Raw genomic sequence first — 19,253 nt, 5'->3', positions numbered from 1 at the left:
TCATCGCTACCGCTTCTAGAAACAACAGAATGAAGGACATCAACCAGTTTAGTTCAGAGGCAGAACGTTCCGCTTCCAAAATGTCAACGAAATTAACCAATTTCACCTTTCAGTATTCCCTTTAGAAATATTCTAGGGATGACAGTACTATTTCGCTTTCTGACTTCGGGTCAACAAATCCTTGCGGTGTTGTAACCAACACCACCACTCCTTTGTGGGAGAAAGCCTAGGCTGGGATCGCTTCATATAGGGTGGGCGTGTGCGCGCGGGGCGGGGAGGAGCAAGACGAGTCGGTCAAAAACAGACAGCGACCGGACCTTGCAACTCTCCTCCGTCAGCTGACCGGACCGCCCTGAAAGATTTTATTCCTCTGAAAAGCATAGACGACGGAAGCCCAGGTTTTAAGAAATGGGTGAAAACAAGGTAAGACTCGGGGCCGGATGGTTGAGAAGCGAGGCCTTAGGACCCGCGGCACCCAAGCCCACCCGCCCGCACTTCCGGGCCCGGCGCCCCGCCCGGCTCCCCCGGCCCGCTCTCCCAGAGGCCCCCGCAGCTCGCCGCACGTCCCGCAGCTGCGCAGCCCGACGGTCTCCGCGCAGCGATGTAACAGCGCCTTAGCCCGCAGCTTCGCGGGGGGTGGGGAGGACGGCAGTGGCGGCCGCCCCTGCGCCGCCGCCTTACCTGTTGAGGAGCAGGGAGGCGGCGCTAAGGCAGAGCAGCAGGAAGCAGAACAGCGGGTACTGGCGACAGATCTCGCGTCCCACGTCCAGCCGCAGACGCTGCTTCAGCTTCTCCCCTATAGTCCGCACCCAGGGCGCCATCTTCGTCGGCGTCGCTGAAGCTGTACTAAAGACTAAGGCCGAGGTCTAGGCAACCCCCATCTACCGCCCGCGTCTCCACCCCTGGGGGCTGGATCGCAGACCCAGACCGCCGGCGACCGGCGGACGGTCAGCCGGCTGCAGCCGCCCAAAACCCCGCCCACGAGCCCCGCCGCGCGTGCGCGGCCACGCCCCCCGTCGGCTTGCGGGGACAGCCGCGAGACGTGTCCGACGTCAGCCGGCGGCGCAAGGCCCATCGCTTACCTCTCCGGTCTGGACCCTCGCACGGGCCTCCAGTGGAGAGCCCCGTTCCCCGGCGGCCGGCCCTTTGCAGAACTCGGGGGGAAGCTGCAGCACCCAGTAACCGCCTGTATTGCGGAGGAGAAACAGGATTTGCCCGAGCACAGGAGAAACTGCAGCCCCCCTGCAGCCACCGGGCCCTGCCTGCGGTACTCCCGGAGCTCGGGGCCGCTGGGAACTGTAGTCTCTGGGACGCGCCCCCCCCCCCCCTCCCCAGCGCTCTGCACGCCTCCTCTCCGTAGTCTCCGCTCTGCGTGGGGACAAGTCCAAGCTTTGCGCGACGCCCCAAGGGGAGGAGGGGGGGACACCTCTCAGCCCTTATTTTGCATGGGCCGCGCGCGGGTGAGTAAAACAACCCTGGAACATCAAACCCACCGGGTCACCACGCCTGCGAGGAAGCATCTTTTACCGTGCTCACGGGCGAGGTAGACTTCAGTGCACAGCAGCCCCGCGGACCTAACCAAAACGTGTGTTTGGGTGATACAACTTGGCAGGTTAAATCCCTCAATAGTCTCTTGGGGCTTTTGCTTTACCAAGTCATCACATTTCTCAATTTTAATTTCCTTTTTCTCCGCTACTCTGACAGATGCAGGAAGACAGTATCGTAATAAGATTTATTTAGGCGGTGCTCTAAGCAGTTTACCCTTCACACATTGAACTCCTGATACAGGTTCTCTGGTTTCTCCCATTTTACGGCTAGATTACTGACATTACTAAGGCAGAAAGGAACTTGCTCAGAATTACACAGCTAGCAAAACCAGGCTTGCAACTACTCTAACTCCAAAGCTGGTTTAACTGCTGCCTTTTTTTCATTCTTCGGAGGGTAAGCCTCCAAAGTGCAGAGACAGAATGTTCAGAAATTATTTTTTTAAAACATAAAAAGGTATATGGACAGCTTAATATGTTCCCATATTATTCCGAATGCATGGGTCATCTTTATGCATTGCTTCCAATGCAGCATCTATTAGTACTATTTAATTTCACTGATATTACTAACCTTGATCACAAATTATACACATTTCTAATCCTTTTAGGATCAACATCAATAAAAGTGCTATATCAGAGTAAGAACATAGTACAAACTCAAGATCCTACCTAGAATAACCGGTTTACCAGTTCCACAATGGGATATAAAAGTATCAATTTTCACCGATCCTCATCTTTTGGTATTATTTAAACGCACATCATAAATATACACTCTAAGACTACTCTGTAACATCATCGGAAAGCTTAGTGCTTTTTAAAAATATTTTGAGGTACATAATTAAATTTTATTTTCAGCCTTTTTTTTTTTTTTTGGTGTCGTTTACCTATAACCCCCCCTTGTTTTTATTTCCAAATTTTAAAACTTTTTATTTTGTACTGGGGTATAACTAATTTTAACTAATTAACAATGTTGTGGTAGTGAACAGGGAAGGGACTCAGCCATAATATACATGTATCCATTCTCCTGCAAACGCTTTCCCATTCAGGCTGGCACATAACATTGAGCAGAGTTCATGTGCTCTACAATACGTCCTTTATTGGTTATCCATTTTAAATATAGCAGTGTCATGATGTTTCAAAAGTCCCTAAGTATCCTTCCCCCACCACAACCATAAATTCACATAACCCCTCATTTATATGAACATTCTAGGGCTAAACTGAAGTATAAATAAAAGGTGTATGTTGAATTAATCTACATGTATCAAGTGCCTACTGTGGACTTGAGTACTTTATACTTGGGTAAGGTACTTCAAACTTTTTAGTAAGTTATATTGCCGTTGTTTTCTGTTTTAAAATTTTGCTTTTGTATTTGTAAGCTCATTCTGAAATTCCTGTTCACTTTTTCACTGGGAGCCACTGCATTTTAATGATAAAATATTTTGTTCTTTCAAATTAGACATCTTAACAACATCCAACTCCTTTCCTCTATGGTTTTCTTTGCAGGAGCAATTAGAATATAAGCTAATTAGACAATAGACAAATTTAAATTTTCATACTGCTCTTATGCTCAGAAAAGGAAAAAGTAAAAACAAATTCCTGCTATAAGAAAACTCTATAAAAATCCAGTCTAAAAGAAAAAAAAAATTCCTATGGATCAGACTTAATCTAATGAAGTAAAACTTTTACTCCATTAAATGATTTTTCTTTGCATTATGGCCTAGTATCCCTGTCTGCTTTCCTGGTGATTCAGCAGGTGAAGAATCCACCCACAATGTGGAAGACCTGGGTTCAATCCCTGGAGAAGGGAATGGTACCCACTTCAGTATTCTGACCTGGAGAATCCCAGACTGTATAATCCATGAGCAACTTTTATTTCACTTCATCCATGTCAGCAGTCATACACAGAGCTTGAGATTTTTTTCCAACTTTTTATTAAAAGATATGAACTTCCTGGGAACTTCCTAGGTGGTCCAGTGGCTAAGACTCTGCACTCCCAATGCAGGAGGCTAGGGTTCAATCCCTGAAGGGGGCTAGATCCCACATGCTGCGACCCCTGAAGCAGCCAAATAAATACTAAAAAAAAGAAAAAAAGATATGAACTTCTACTGAGGATATGGGATATCCATAATCAATCCTGGTTCAGAAATCAGCTTCACCTTCTACTAGCAATTTCATTGAGCACATTTAACTTGGTGTATCTCAAACCCAATATCCTCAACTCTAAATGTTACATTCCTCAGAAGTCTTAAGAGATTAAACTGGGTAGCAAGTAGCTATTATTTACAATGCTTAATACAAAAAATGTTTATTTTATGGATTTATTAACATGACAAACAAAAAAGCCAAACCAGTTAGCTTTATTTGGATTGTAACAACCTAAAATGACAATGACATAAAATCAAAGCTGCAAGATAGCTTGGAAACAAGTCCAGAAGTTTGTTGCCTGCCCTCGAGTTCTAGACCTGCATTGTGCAGTACTGTAGCCACTATCCATTATCTTGCTATTGAACACTTGAAATGTGGCTAGTTTGAAGAGATGTGCTGTAAGTGCAAAATAGACATCAGATTTTGAAGGCTTAATATGAAAACAAAAGTATAAACCATCTCAACTTTCAAAAGTTGATTACATGTTAAATGGTATTTTGGAAATAATAGGCTAAAAATTAACCTATGTTTCTTACTTTTGTAATATACCAAGTAGAAAATTGCAAATGCGGCTTGTGCTATATTTCTACTAGATAGTGATACTCCAGACTAGTATTAGTTGTGGAGAGACTGGACAATTAAAGGCATAAACTTTTTATAAATGCCACAGTTATCACATATGCTAGTGGTACATTCTCAAACTATAAATAGTAAATGGTTAATAATGCATTCATCTAAAGGGCTCATAAACATCAAACTACAGTATCTCCATTTTAATGTTTATTAAATTAGCAAATAAATTTAAGGCACTGTACTAAATGTGGTGGCAGATAAAATGATTTAGATGCTTTCTTGCTGACCTCCAAAGGCTTACAATCTAGTGAAGGAGACATGTCACCAAAGAAAAATAATGTATCATACAGGGCATATTTATATATAAAGGCTGTAATAGTTTTTTGGGTTTTTTTGTAATAGCTTTTTGTTTTAATGACAGTTGCTGGGAAAGGGAAATTTTCAACTGGTTGAGGATCAAGAAAGTCCTCTGGGAAAACAATAATTTGAACATACAAGGATTTATCTCTGCTTTCACTTAATTTTCAGAAGTGATGCAGCACAAGGCAAAGTATTTAAAATGCTTCAGAAATTTGAAAAGATGGTGTTGAGTACTTGAATCCCTTGTGACTAGGCCTACTTAATTCTGATGACCCTAAATAGACACCAGATTTTAACTGTAGAGGGACATTGTTTGTGTGGCATCTGAGTATGTAAGGGAAAGGATAGAGGAATACTTACTTACCCCTTGGAGCCATTTCAGCCTCTCCCTCTCACAGCTGCCTCCTGTGATTTGGAGTATGATCTCCTATCACAGGATTAGCATTTCCAACCCCAGTTCCCCGCCCCCCCACCCCAAATCTCAAAGCATCAATGTTCTTGTTTTACCTTTTGTGGCATTTTTAACGTTCTTTTTAGTCTTAATTTTACATTTCCTAATAGCCTCATCTCCTTACAACCTATCCCTATGTATTAACCTCTGGACATGATAATATCTGTAAAAGGATTAATCTGCCTTCTATACCTCATGAAATGTTCCCTTCCTTGGTTTTCAAAAGAAAGAGCTCATTACAATGGAGAATATGCAATTGAAGGAAGAGCCTTAAGGGACTTCTCGATAGGAGTTCAAGATGTCAAAATGCAGCTACTTTCGTATTTAACCAACCCCCACTTTTCTGTGCAGTCATGAAGACAGACATCCAATGATAAGATATCAGTAAGATATGAAGAACTACTACTTTACAGAACCAGTGGATCAAAGAAATACTCTCTGGGTAAAAGCTATCTAAGCTTGAAATTCTGAGGTGTTTCTTAGCACCAAAAATTAAACACTTACAGGTTTGTGATTTTATTTCTAAGATATGTTGGAATAACCATCCTCTCAAACCTCACTTTGATGTTAATAGGTCATAACTTCAGAAAATATAAATTATTGATTAAAAACTGAAAATATATTCACCTGCCTGTTGATAGGTAGTATCTGCGGTAAAGAATACACCTGTCAATGCAGGAGATTGAAGAGACATGAGTTTGATCCCTGGGTTGGGAAGATGCCCTGGAGTAGGAAAGAGCAGCCCAGCCCAGTATTCTTGCCTGGAAAATTCCACAGAAAGAGGAGTCTGACAGGCTACAGTCCATGGAATCACAAAGAGTCAGTCAGGGCTGAGGTCAGGTGTACGCACACCTTTTAGTAAATATTAAAGATTGGAAAAGGCCCTTATAATCTAATACTGCTATTCTTTGTATAAGATGGTCAATGCTTTCTTGTCTAACTAAAGTTTTTTAAAGTTAGTTTTCCTTTAAATAAGTAACACTCCACCTTATTTCTTATATTGACTAGACAATGGCTTTCATAAAAAGAAAAATGCTAACTATATTCAGATGTTTAAATATAGCTTTCAACTGACTTCAGTAACTTGAAAATATTTTGGAAGGCCTTCGTAATCATTCCTCTTATCTCTCAGTAGCTGTTTTCTAAAATATAAAAACAAAAGCATTTGCCATGGTACCTGTAAACCACCACGCAACTAGCGTTGGTTCAGAATTGTTAAGATCATTAATACTGGTACTTCAATTCCAATTCTAGTAAGGTTGCTAACAAATAATTAAAATAAAATTTTATATTCCTTTCATATAGATAGAAACTATTGTATTTGGTCAACTGATTCCACTTAAAAACATTTAAAAAAAACAAAACCCACAACTCCATATAGTATATCTAAATAGAAATCTTGAACAGTTAAGTAATTTTGGAAATTTTTATTGAAACAATTTTATTTGAAAATTATTCCTATATAATGAGTTACCATTTAGGTTTTTTCTTTTTTTTTTTTTTAGCTCAGAACACATTTCAAAACAGTCTGAATTCTGAGCATTATCAAAGTCATATGGCCTATATGCTTCGATTTTGTGAAAACAGTTCAAGATATGTATTTATTCAATATAATTGAATTATCCAGATGTTCAGTGAGCACTTCTCTTCCATTTTGTTTCAAAAAAAAAAACAAACAGCTTTCAGTTCAGTTCTGTATCTCCGAAGACTAAGAAAGCTTCTCCAAAAATGCGCACAGAAACACTGATGGCAGGGTTGGAGCAATTTTTGTAAAGCCTCAGAGATAAGAGACAAACAAGTAACACCTACCTGAATAGACCTTTACATGTACTGGATTTTCAAATTTTGATAATACCTCACGTATTATCCCTAAATTAGTTTAAGCCTATTTATTCAATCTCTGCCAAGTTTCATAGCCTTTTACCACTGGCAGCATAAGTGCTTAGCTTGCTCAGTCTCATCTGACTCTGCAACGCCACGGACTCTAACCCTCCAGACTCCTCTCTCCATGGGACGGATTCTCCAGGCAAAAATACTAGAGTGGGCTGTCATTCCCTTCTCGAGGGGATCTTCCCCACCCAAGGATCGAACCCTAGGCTCCTGCATTGTATGCAAATTCTTTACTGAGTCACCAGGGAAGCCCCATAAAGCAGCCTATGAAACTGTTATTGATAACAGTAGAGGATGGGAAATGGTAATGAACACGTAACACTGTTGACAGAAAATGAATTTGAAGGATAGCAGCAATAGTAAATGTAACTTTAATGTTTCTGAAGATTCTTCTTGCAATTATGAAGCACAGAAATACCATATTTGCAAATGTCAGATTAAAGTTACCTTCAAGCAGAGGTTGATAAATTTGGGGTTTTGACTTATACATAAACAGCTGTTACAAACCTGTAGCACAAGCAGTAAAGGAAGAAAAATCAGCTAATGGCCTTGTATTCGCTCCAGAAAGCCAAGATTTTTGTTGTTCTAACTGTACATGTTCCTCAAGGATACTCTGATCATTTTAGTTCACCTGCAGCAAGACGACTTTACTGTTTTCGCTGAAGAGGATTTCTGAGTGCTTGGCTTAGAAGGGTAGGGTGGGAACACCCATTAGTCAGATACCAGAAATGTGAAGTGCACCAAAGACAAAGGCAATGGCACCCCACTCCAGTACTCTTGCCTGGAAAATCCCATGGACAGAGGAGCCTGATAGGCTGCAGTCCATGGGGTCGCCAAGAGTCGGACATGACTGAGCGACTTCCCTTTCACTTTTCACTTTCATGCACTGGAGGAGGAAATGGCAACCCACTCCAGTGTTCTTGCCTGGAGAATCCCAGGGTCGGCGGGGCCTGGTGGGCTGCCATCTATGGGGTCACACAGAGTTGGACACGACTGAAAAGACTTAGCAGTAGCAGCAGCACAGTTTGTTTACAAGGCAATACCAATGGAAGGTTAAGACTAGAAGGATGAGCTCAGGCCAAATTATAAAATTTTAATTTACATATATGGCTTGCAGTTTACTTCTACTAGATAGTGCTATTGTAGAAATAGATGTGGAGAGTGATTATAGTATGCCACTTATAAATCTGGAACCACTTAAAGTATTTATAAATATAAAGTTCAGTCAGACATGAACTTCTCCAAGGGTATGGTAGGACTTGGATAGAGAGGATTTTTAGGCTTATTCAGTAACAAGTCATCAAATGTAGCTGTGTGATAAGTTAACAGTATATAACCACTGACAGAGCAAAGCACTCTCATGTACAGCAAAGAGCTAAAAAGGCAAACCTGCATATAACACAAATTAATCAAGTCCTGACATTAAAGCAGAGCAGGAGTCCACACAGATGTGACATGAAGCTGGAAATAATCGTTGAGATCAAGCAAACAAATGTAGAAGGAAAAAAGGGCAATAAAACAGATAAGAACAAGATAGTCACAGAGAGAACCAGCAAAGCACCAAGGAAACTTTTCGAGGAGAGTGATTCAGGGTGTTAGAAAAGTGAAAGCTTTGGGGGGACTTTCCTGGAGGTCCATGTTAAGACTGTGTTTCCAATGCAGGGGTTGAGGGTCCGTCTGATCCCTGGACATGGAGCTAAGACCCCATATGCCACACAGGGAGGCCAAAAATTTTAAAACTTTTTTTTTTTTTTTAAACCCTTTTTGGTCATACAGTGCTGCTTTGGGGACCTTAATTCCCTGACTATGGATCGAACCCAAGCAGTGAAATTGCCAAGTCCTAACCCTGGACCATTAATTCCTTAAAGCTTGTAAAAAATATAATTTTCCTATCGGGCTACTGGTATCCTGTGAACAGTTCTTAAAAATAGAGGGGAGAGAAAAATCAACTTAAAAGGGTTATCATTCCCAAACTACCAAGCTCCCTGGGAAAAGGTGCAATAAAATGCTTCATTCTGACAAAAAAATATTAATACATGATGTTAAAGACAGTTTACTGGGGATGGGCAGGAGGAGGAGATTGTTGATGCTTACGAGAACATTTACACTCTATAATTTCTAGAAAATACATAAATCACTCAGTAGTAAAGCAAATTTGGGAGGCTAGTTTGGCAGTTACACTGTCTTCTGTTTCCTGATCAGGTTAACAACCTTACACCAAATGAGTTTTGCCAAGAATTTCAGAACTGAGAGCCCGTAAGTAAATGAACACTAATTCTAAAATTTTAAAAACACAAGTTACTAGCACAAAAAAAGTAGACTCATATTGCTCATTTTGACTGGTATCTGTTACATAGGTTGACTCTAAACTAGTAAAATATTAAGAGTAATTTAGGGAATTTGGGGTAATTTGAATAATGCTCCGTGAACTATATAGGGCTTGATAGTTTTCTTCCTCAGAACATACAGCTTTAAAAGTTTTTTTTTAAAAAAGCAAGATTTGTCCTACCCTCTTTCAGGTAACAAGTAAAATAAAAATGTTGCCAGGAAATGTTCATAACATATAAGGTATTACAGGGCAAATGATCAGTAATGTACATTTCCTGTATTTTGTAAAACTAAGTCTTCACACAAAAAATGTGTAAATGAAGCAAAAAATCCTCTAGGCAGAGTATGTTTTTAAAAAACAAGTTGTATCTCATAGAAGAATGTAAGCTTGCAAAATACTGGGTTGGCCAAAAAGTTCATTTGTGTTTCTCTGTACATTTGGGGGAAAACTCAAACTTTTTGGCCAACTCAACATCGTAATTTAACAGCATTTCTTTTTACAGAAAACTCAGAACCAAAGTTGTATTTATGTGTGCTCATAGTTCTTTCATTAAATGTCTCAATGATTTAAGAAAAAATACAATTTTTCACCTAGAACTCTTGGGGAAATAAGGGAGTATCTATTAAGTCATTGAAACTGTGAGACAGTCTTTTTGCTTTAACAACCTATACTTCTGTAAGTTTATATAAAAGTGAATATAACACAGGCTACATCAGTCTTACTGGAATGTGAAAGCCACTATAAAATGCAAGAGATTAGTGGGTCTTATCTCCATCACTTTGAAACAATCTAGGTACACTAGCTGAAAACTTAGCCAAGAATTTTGGTATCAAAAACCCTGAAAGTCAGTCTCTCCCTTGATATCAACTAGGTAATATTTAATATAATAAAACCTATTAAAAGTGGTTTTAAGGAGCTCCCTGGCAGTCCACTGTTTAGGATTTGGTGCTTTCACTGTTGTGGCCTGTGTTCAACCCCTGGTTGAGAAACTTAGATCCTCCCAAGTCACACAGTGCAGCCAAAAAAAAAAAAAGTTTTAAAGTATTAAAAAAAAAAAAAAAAGGTTTTAATACTTGGAAGAGGTCCTTAAGAACAGGCAAAAGGATCTAAAATGTTTGAATTGCCTTAAGTGGAAAAATTTGTTTAAGGATGTAGACCCTCTAATTAGCAAAGACAGGATATGATAAAAGTGTAAAAAAATATTCTACAAGTAGGTTAACATGGACTCTCACCAAATCCCAGAACATCAAACTTGGAGGTTTGAAGGGAGCCCTGCCAAAATACGGAATGTAGTCTCATTAACTGGTAAAAGAACATACAGGAAGGTACGCTGTATTAAATGTAAATGGATGGAGGGAAAAAAAGGAAATGGGAGTTCCCTAGTGGTCTAGATTCAGCTTTCACTGCTTTGACCTGAGTTGAATCCCTGGTCAGGAAACCGAATCCACAGGCCGAGCTTAAAAGAAAAAAAAAGTTAAAACTAAACAATGCTGAATGGGTGCTTCTTCCATGTTCAGAAATTATATGCTTAAATAAAACCTATTGTACTATTACCCCCAAAAAGGTCTTGCAAAATAATCTGCTTTGCCCAGTTAATAATGCCACTAAATTTGCAACCTTAGTCACAAAATGTCTTCTATATGTACCCATTAGCATACTAGGTGCTCTTCTCTTTTCAAGTAAGACTTATTCAAACTTTTCCAACACAGAGATTAAAGTGGTTTATTCTAATAAATCCAAGATAGTGTACACTATGCTGTTGTATTTTACTTCTATTTTTACATTGACTTTTATTAATTTCAACAAATTAAAACAAAAGATGAACTGACACTGTTCACTTTGCAATCAGAGGACTATAAGAAAAGCAGCCAATTTTCATGGGAAAGATGAGTGACAAAGAAAAGGCAAAACCTCAGGCTTGCAAGAGTGGAAAACGGAAGAAATTTATGTGCCTGAGGGTTGCAGGCCTGTTTGCAGGGTCTAACCCGCTCCTCAAAGCAAATAACTTGGCTAGGAGGAGTCTGTGTGCCTACAATTGAGCAGTCTTTTCTGGCATTGGAGAGGTAAACTTGTTTGCCTGCCAGCTCCCAAGGAAACGAAAAAAGGCCTGTTAGCCCTTGTGTTCTCACACACACAGAACTTACAGTCTGCTGTCTCAGTGGGCAGGCCCAGAACACCAGGTCACTTTTATCAATCTTTCTTCCATATTATAAATACAAAAAAATACAGTCACCAAACATTTGAGAAAAATCAAAAGCACAGAGAAGTATTTCAATGCATTCTATTACAAACTGGTTATCTTTCCAAAAATCTACAGATTTCAAGTGAGCAAGACAGTCCACATATAAGTAAGAGGAGCCTGCTCTACTACTGGAATTGAGTCAATAAATGCTGTGGAGAGGAAAAGTTAGTAACAAAAAAGTATAGATAGTTAATAGGAATTGGGAGATGAGTAAGTAGTGTGTGCGGTTTCACCATACAGTGAAGAACAGATACTAAAACACGTAAGTAGTAGTAGCCTAAGTGTAGTCTGAGTAATGACAGTAATCAATTGAACTAGTTTAGGGGAGGGAAGAAAAAAAAAGGACTAGAGTAAGCCAAATGTCTCACATGGGGTTTTAAAAAAAGAAACTGCTTAAACTTAGTAATTGAAAGATATGAGGTTAACTAAGAACTAAAGACTGGAGTCATTCATCTGTTAACTGATTAGGGTGTGAGCAGAGAAATAAGACTTTCACATTCTGTGCTGTATCTTGTTTTCCAGGTACAGGTTTTAAAATTTTTCTTTGAAGTACTATCAAGTTAAAATATCAACTAAGCACATTTAAGCATAAATACCACCTTTAATCCATCACTACTCAAAACAAGTAGGTATATACAGTGAGAAAATGCCTTAAATTCAGAGCCTCTCTTCTCAAAGGGATTTAATTTTGAACCAGCCAGCAACCAACTCTAAGGTTCATATTAAGACTTTCCATACAGATGTATAAAAAGTATGGATTACTCTTAGTAACAATTGTTTCATTATGTTAATGTGTAGTTACCTAGCTTTGAAACTTTGCTCAAGTATGACTACTACTTTCCAAAGTACTCTACATAAGAACTTTATACAAACTTTTTGGACTCAAAACTAGACTTGTAAGCAGAACAAGAACTCAATCTTGAAGTACCCCTTCCTCATAAATGTTAAGTATAGATGGGACTTGGTAGGCCAATACCTTTTTGTTCAGCAGTTTGGAATTAAACTGAATAAAGAGACAAATTGTTGGGCTAGGCTGTCTTGATTGATAGATATAAATCCCACAGCCAACTGCTCCCTTCAAGACCTTTTTAAGGTCAAACAGACAATTTAAAATATGGACCTTCATGATCTTAATCTGCTTTAAAATTTAGTATTCCATGTTCATTATTTTTTAAAAGCTGTCCATGTTGTAAGTGGCTCAAAATTTTCAATTCCTTTTTCAAGTTAACAAGCCACAATTAAGCCAAATCTAGCCTAATAAAGTAAACTGAAAATCCATTTCCAAGCTAAAAAATACTTTGAAAAGTATTTTTAAATACCCGTCTAGCACCATTAATTCGGATTTCCCTGCCTTGGAAGGACTTCTGTTCTAGGAGGCAAAAGAAACCCCATACACTGAAGAACTAATTAATTAAACAAGCACTGGCAGTAATTTAAATAGACTGATCAAAAGACGCTGAGCAGCAGAAAGGATAAGAATCCACTGAATCCACTGTTGGGCGCTTAACTGCTGATACTGTCCTAACACTAAATGGATCGTCAGGAAACCAAAGAAGATTTAAAGTCTAACTTTAGAATAAAAGTTTTTCACCATGTTTTAATTCTATTTATAAATGAATCGGAAGTTAGGCAGGATTCCTAAAAGAAATTACACCTGTCAATGTTGAAGGAATCCTAGGAATTCAACTTCTGCAAATTCATGTTAATTTTTACTATTTCAAGAAGTTTTACCAAAATTATACTGTATATTACATGTGCCTGTGGCTGCAGAGAATTTAAAAGTGTACTCCATTAATTTTTGGATGACCTTTGACATATTGTTCATTTATTTACCTCCAAGCTCATTCCAAATATTAAATATACTAAGAAACAGTATATATGCTTTTCTAATTTCTCCTGATGTGTCAAATAGAGCAATTTTTAGAGGCCTAACTCCTGACTCCTCCCAATTAAAGCACCATGAATACCATTCATAGTATTTTTAACTATAAAAATAGTTTTTAAACTATTCTCTTGAAGATGAAATTAGAGAATTTTTTAAACTCATGACTTAACAATTCTGTGTTCAAATGATGCAGTACTGGCATTTTCTAATTCCCATTAAAAAAAAAAATCAGGACACAAGTTGAAAGGCAAAATTGTGATACAAATGGCACTACTAATCAAACCTCATCTCATTTGAAAGTATACAATAGAGCCACACCAGATGTTAGAATTCTTCTGATGTCATGGTATTTGTCTACAGCTGGAAGATTGGATTTTGTAATGTGCAACTCTTCACATTTGTTACTATATTGTGAACACAACCCTAATCATGTTTTCTTAATCTGTGGTAATGTCTGGTCCACATCAAAACCTTTGTCCTTTGCCTTGTAGTAGCAGTAACTGGTTGTAGTTCATAAATGACTGTAAATGTCAATTCCCTTAGGTATCCCCAAAATAAGTTAGTATTTGGCATCACAGAATCCTTTCAGAACAAAAGTCAAGAAATGACCTTTCAAGAACATCACAGATAGCAACTTCAGATTAGAACTTGTTTTAAACCATTTTACAAAGTCAAGAAAATCAGATATTCACTGAAGCTTATGGTAAATTATTCTAAAATAACCTTGATTCTATTTGCTTGTGTTAAAAAAACATTTTCGGAAACTACACTTGAAGACACTAATTTCCAAAATGGTTTATTGGAACTTCTCCCCCATCCAAAAAGTCTGTCAGCAGTCTTGATTATCAACAAGAAAAAAAGTACTAGTTTGGCATCTGCACAGGGAGTCAAATAGGCAATGTAAATGGTTTTCAAAATCCTCTAGTAGTGTTTAAGAATTTTTCAGGTATAAAACTTCCATGACTGTTCTGAAATGACAAAAACTTTTTTCAATCATCAGTATAAACTTTAGTAATCATAACACAAACTATTAAACTCTGTACCTAAAAGGATCTTCATGAAGTGACCAAAGCTATCACCCTCCCACCAAGAAATCCTAGGGATGAGCCAAAATCTCCTGAATGTATTTACAAGTTCCCCATTCTTTGATGATGACTTGCTAATTTTGCTTAATGAAACACATTTTAAGCTGAATTCACCTACCTAACCTCATTTGCGCAGTCACCTAAATGTACATTAAAGCAAAATAGTTTGTTCACTCCCCTGTCCTGTATTACTTACTACCTCAATTACTCATTTCCAAACCTTCAAAGAGTGATAAGAAAATGGAACACTGAATGGTGGGGACATGTTACCAGAAAAGCAGAACCAAATTACCATTAACTTCTTGAGTCCACTGGCATGTGTGTGACCAGAGTATTTTCATTAATTAAAATTAAGTGGAGACCAACACTATACATTTATCCTATACATCATCTCCCTATCATGTGCTTCAATTAGGGATCTCGGGGAATCTGTTTTGGTATTACCGTTGGCTAGTTACTTTGAATGTATGGATAATTAAAAGACGAAAAGACCCCTAAAGATTCCAAGTGTCTATTTCAAAAGCTGTTAAATGAAAAACGATGAAATGGAGGACACCCACAATAATTCTTGGACTCCTGGAGATCCTAAGACATGCTACAAAAATAGGTCTTTATTCTTAGGAAAATATAGTCAGAGCTAGCTTCCTTATGCTATACATAAAATCTTAACATCAGAGGCAGTACAGATAGTACAGATAGTTTTTGAACTGATCTCCAAACAAGCACAAACCCACTACGTTGAAAAGAACAGGTAATTTTGAGGTTTTTGGCAAAAGACAGTACTTCACACATCTAATCCAAATCAAAGAGCCTGCAGACAGTTTTCAGTGAGATAAAAGGAATGAAATAAATATAAATTCTACAGATAAATAAATGTAAGAGAATTTAAATAAGCTAACAGAACTAATTTTTTTAAATAAAAATACTAGTCAGGTACAAGCTTTTGTTTCTCAATGCCAGACTTCTAGATGTTTATCAGACTACTGTTAATATCATTAAAAACCTAATCTTGGACCAGGGCATTAGTTTTAATACTATTTTGCAGTCGTAAAAAAGATTTTCTTTCAACTGAATGCTCCTGGCCCTGAAAAATATTTTAGGCATATTACTGAAGGCAGACTGTGGTACTAATAAAACTTGTATCTTAAGTACTTTTTTAAAAAGTGACAGACAAAAAAGTCCATCCACTAATTTGCCCACAGTTAAAAATGTCTTTGAACATTGGCTGATAATTAGCATCTTAAGAAAAGTAGTGGCATGCCCTATTTATTGAGTGGTATGACTGAGTAATTAATACTACACTTTAAAACATTATCCCCACAAGTCTGTTCATTTTATGTATTGTTATTTCTTGATTCATTTTCAACCCACCATTGAATTCCTATGGTCAGATTAAAAGTTTATGGTATGTATCACTGGGGAGAAAATGACCATGGTGGGTATTAAGTTTTAGGAACCTGAGCAATCATTTACTCTAGGGGGGTAGCTCCCTCACCTAAATGCAGAAGTCTTACTCTGTAATTTCTCCCCTTAAATAGACTATATGTCATGCTCTGTTTGGTCTTTTTTCCTATGTTTCTGAACAGTGACTTTTGGCTTAGCAGTCAAAACAGCTGTCCTGAATGTGACAATTTTGCCCATCTAGCATGATATTCACCCTCATTAAATCTTTTCAAATAGATTCATACAAGTGAATACCCGAGGTCACCCCATCAATCCATTCCTATGTATGTTATTCCTATTTTATCATGAAGAAAGTGTAAATCATTAAATCAGACTTGCAGTCATTGGTAATTTCTCATGATGCTACAACAATGGCCGTCATGAGTGTGCAACCGCTTTTTGTGCTAAACCCCCCATTCATTTCTAACATCTGATTCAATCACAATGCTGGAAAACCTCCCACAAAATGCATGATTGGGAGAATATATCTAACAGAATTTTCTCACAAAGCAACTTTCTGAAAACTGATTAACTAAAGTGATGATCACTTTTGATTGCCAAGTAGTCTGCAGAAACAAAATCTTGCGTCTGCTTTGGTTAGGTAACTCAAGTTTTGTTTTGTTATTTTTCAACAATCAGAATGCTTTAAGGATACATTTTCACCCCAAGGAAGGGACTCGATTCTTGGATTTAAGACCCATTCCTTGACAATTATATACAAAATTTCTTTTAACTTGTCATCTATCCATTCTTTGAAGCTGTCAAAGCCAAGAACCCATAAACAAATCACAAATATCAATAACCTACATTAGTTAACATTCCCCTTTTTAACATGTTGACATTTTTACTAAAGGATTAGTTATTTTTGCATTTCCATTTCTCATATCCCATGACATTCCATAAAAATTGCATTATTGCTTTATAGGCCACACAACATTCAAAAGTATGTTTATATGCATTGCCTGTTTTCCTTGATCTGATAAGAGTTTGATACTGATTTTACTACAGAAATTTAAGTTTGAAAATACCAGTTAGTATTTCTTCTCAGTACTTAATTGTTCACATCACTAATCACTACATGCATATTTAGCTCTGATTATATTGCTCAAAAACTGCACCCATTATCAGAACAGTGCAAATGATTATTTAATTTTAAAAGTAATTATAATGGCTTAAATTCAAAGTTAGTCAAATGAACACTGTCAAGTAATTTCACTTGAGTGTGTATATATTTAATCACCACTGTTTACATTACCCATCAATTCTTCACAAATTTTTTTAGTATCAGTTTTTCCTCCCAAATCCCCAAACTAAGAATGCCAAATAGTCTTGGAAACCCACAGCTCCGTATTTTAATATTTTCTTAAGAACACATTTGTGAACTCACAAAAATGTTCATCTTTCAACTTTGACAATGCAGTTCTTACTTAAGTCAAACAAACCTGTTCTAAAATCCCAACAAATAATTCTGAGAATTAACTTAAACACCTTGACAGTGTCCCTTAAAAAGGGTATGACAGTAAAGTGCCAATAGGCATGGCAATGACCTCTTTGATGGGATCATTTAACTCCTTGGACCTGGGAAGTGCCAGCACCAAGGATTACACTGAGATTCAATTTTACTGAAGGCTACATTTAGTTTACCCACTTTCCACAACCTATTACTCATTTTATGTTAGAATGAAATGTAAATGTTTTGTGTAGCCCTCAAACTTACACTAAGATTTGAGAGATGTACTTTAAAAAAGCACGGGGTAATATATAAAATCAGTGGCAAAAAGTTTCATTAAGCACCAGGAACTAATTTTTGTCACCCCATACTCATTTTGTAGGTAATGTTTCAATAACCGGCAAGGCACATTTACATATATTCCAATGAATACTTATTGACAAATTTTAAATTACACTCTATGTCCCAGCTATCCCAGTAACTGACATACAACATACTAAAATGGTTTATTAACATAAAAAACCAATTAATGTGAAACATACAGACTATTGGCAACCACTATCTAAAATTATGTAAGTACAAATAAACATACTGAAATGTGTGCATTTCTAAGTTTTTAAACCAGAATATTTCTACACTAACACACATTTATATTAATGACACATAAAAAAAATAAAAACTTTATTACAAAAATAAGTTACACTCGCCTCCAGCTTACAGTATAAAACAATTTTATTTGCAGGAATGCAAAATGATTGTTTGCCATGAGCATTTTGAACATATGACATGTCTAATTTTCTTGTTAAATTTGCATTTACTGGGGAAACTGGTGTGTATAAAACCTTAATTAAGTATAAGCTCTGATCTTCGTCATGGTGCCTATTGGGTATGTGATATAACTGCAGTATCCCTTTGGGGAAGGGGAAAAGGGATTTCTTTATACCAAGTCCTAATTAAACTATAATTTCACTTTTGACTTTAAGCTATCAATTTAGGACTTGGCAAAAAATTTTGAGGGTGATTCAATAGAGGATGCTTCACCACTGAACACTCACTGTCATCAAGGTGCTTTAGAAAATTAAAAACATAGCACAAATGATTGTACTCTATTCTACAAGTTATCATGACCTGCATAAGAAATGGAAAGCTGATTCACATTTTTGCAGTGATCAGCAGTAAGAAATGCACTAATGAAACATACCTTTTACCTAAAAAGCTAAACTACAGCCATATACTAATTTCTATGATTTATGAAAAAACTTCAAAATATCCAAATGTCAGGCTTTGCTGTACAACTGTCAGTTTTAGTCTGACTTTTTATAAAGGGACACTGCAGTATTTAGTACAAGTTCGGATGCACTTTTTTTGAACATCTGATGTCTTACAAAAGTAACATCTTGCTAAACTATTATACATCCAAATAACTACAATATCTGAAGAAGCAAGGCTGCTTTTTCAGCCACAAAATACGACAAAAGCAAGGCCTGTTATGATGTTCATGAGGAAGTCTTACAAGCCTCTGAAACTAAAGGCAACTAAGAATGTTACATTTGGTATATTTAAAATCTTACCCTCATATCATTTAACAAGCCTTGCTTTTATCTACAAAGATTTTCTATGTACAGTACAGACAGGGTATAGTTCAATCCTCTGCTACTGAGGTAGTTAACCAACCCTTTAAAAAAGGTTCTGAAAAGAACCACTATCTGGAATGCCTGACTAACCAGCTCTGATGATTACACCTGAAACTGCATATCTGAACACAATTCAAAAGTGATTACTATAAAAAAGATATAGACAATCATGATTAACCTTGGTGAGCAGAAATAAAAGTTAAGGATACCAACAATGGCATT

At 37.4% G+C, this 19,253-nt stretch overlaps 2 protein-coding genes and 1 long non-coding RNA gene across 30 annotated transcripts in view; 1 reads left to right on the top strand and 2 right to left on the bottom strand.

Annotated features, from left to right (window-relative positions):
• SNX14 (sorting nexin 14) overlaps window positions 1–973 on the bottom strand; it is an 84,230-nt gene extending 83,257 nt beyond the window's left edge. For all 16 annotated transcript variants that reach the window (XR_015133174.1, XR_015133177.1, XR_015133176.1 and 13 more), the window contains exon 1: window positions 682–973. Coding sequence is in view for 8 of the 16 variants with exons in the window: in XM_086317832.1 (XP_086173958.1) it covers window positions 682–821 (140 nt within the window). In the remaining 8 variants the exon portion in view is untranslated. The remainder of the gene's footprint in view (window positions 1–681) is intronic.
• LOC147366049 (uncharacterized) overlaps window positions 268–19,253 on the top strand; it is a 179,688-nt gene continuing 160,702 nt past the window's right edge. Inside the window, exon 1 of one of the 2 annotated variants that reach the window (XR_015133179.1) lies at window positions 268–423. This is a non-coding gene — a long non-coding RNA (uncharacterized LOC147366049). The remainder of the gene's footprint in view (window positions 424–19,253) is intronic. The other variant, XR_015133180.1, reaches the window with a different exon arrangement.
• The window catches only part of SYNCRIP (synaptotagmin binding cytoplasmic RNA interacting protein), a 26,638-nt gene continuing 25,496 nt past the window's right edge, over window positions 18,112–19,253 (bottom strand). For all 12 annotated transcript variants that reach the window (XM_086317851.1, XM_086317854.1, XM_086317861.1 and 9 more), the window contains one exon: window positions 18,112–19,253. This exon is cut by the window's right edge. The gene's annotated coding sequence lies outside the window, so the exon portion shown is untranslated.

This window comes from Bos grunniens, chromosome 9, assembly GCF_055505025.1.
Source record: "Bos grunniens cultivar Pamir isolate PY7600 chromosome 9, Bosgru_T2T1.0, whole genome shotgun sequence".
NCBI classification, from domain to species: domain Eukaryota; kingdom Metazoa; phylum Chordata; class Mammalia; order Artiodactyla; family Bovidae; genus Bos; species Bos grunniens.
Note: the sequence above shows the minus strand (reverse complement) of the source record. Positions and strands in the feature narration are given on the sequence as shown.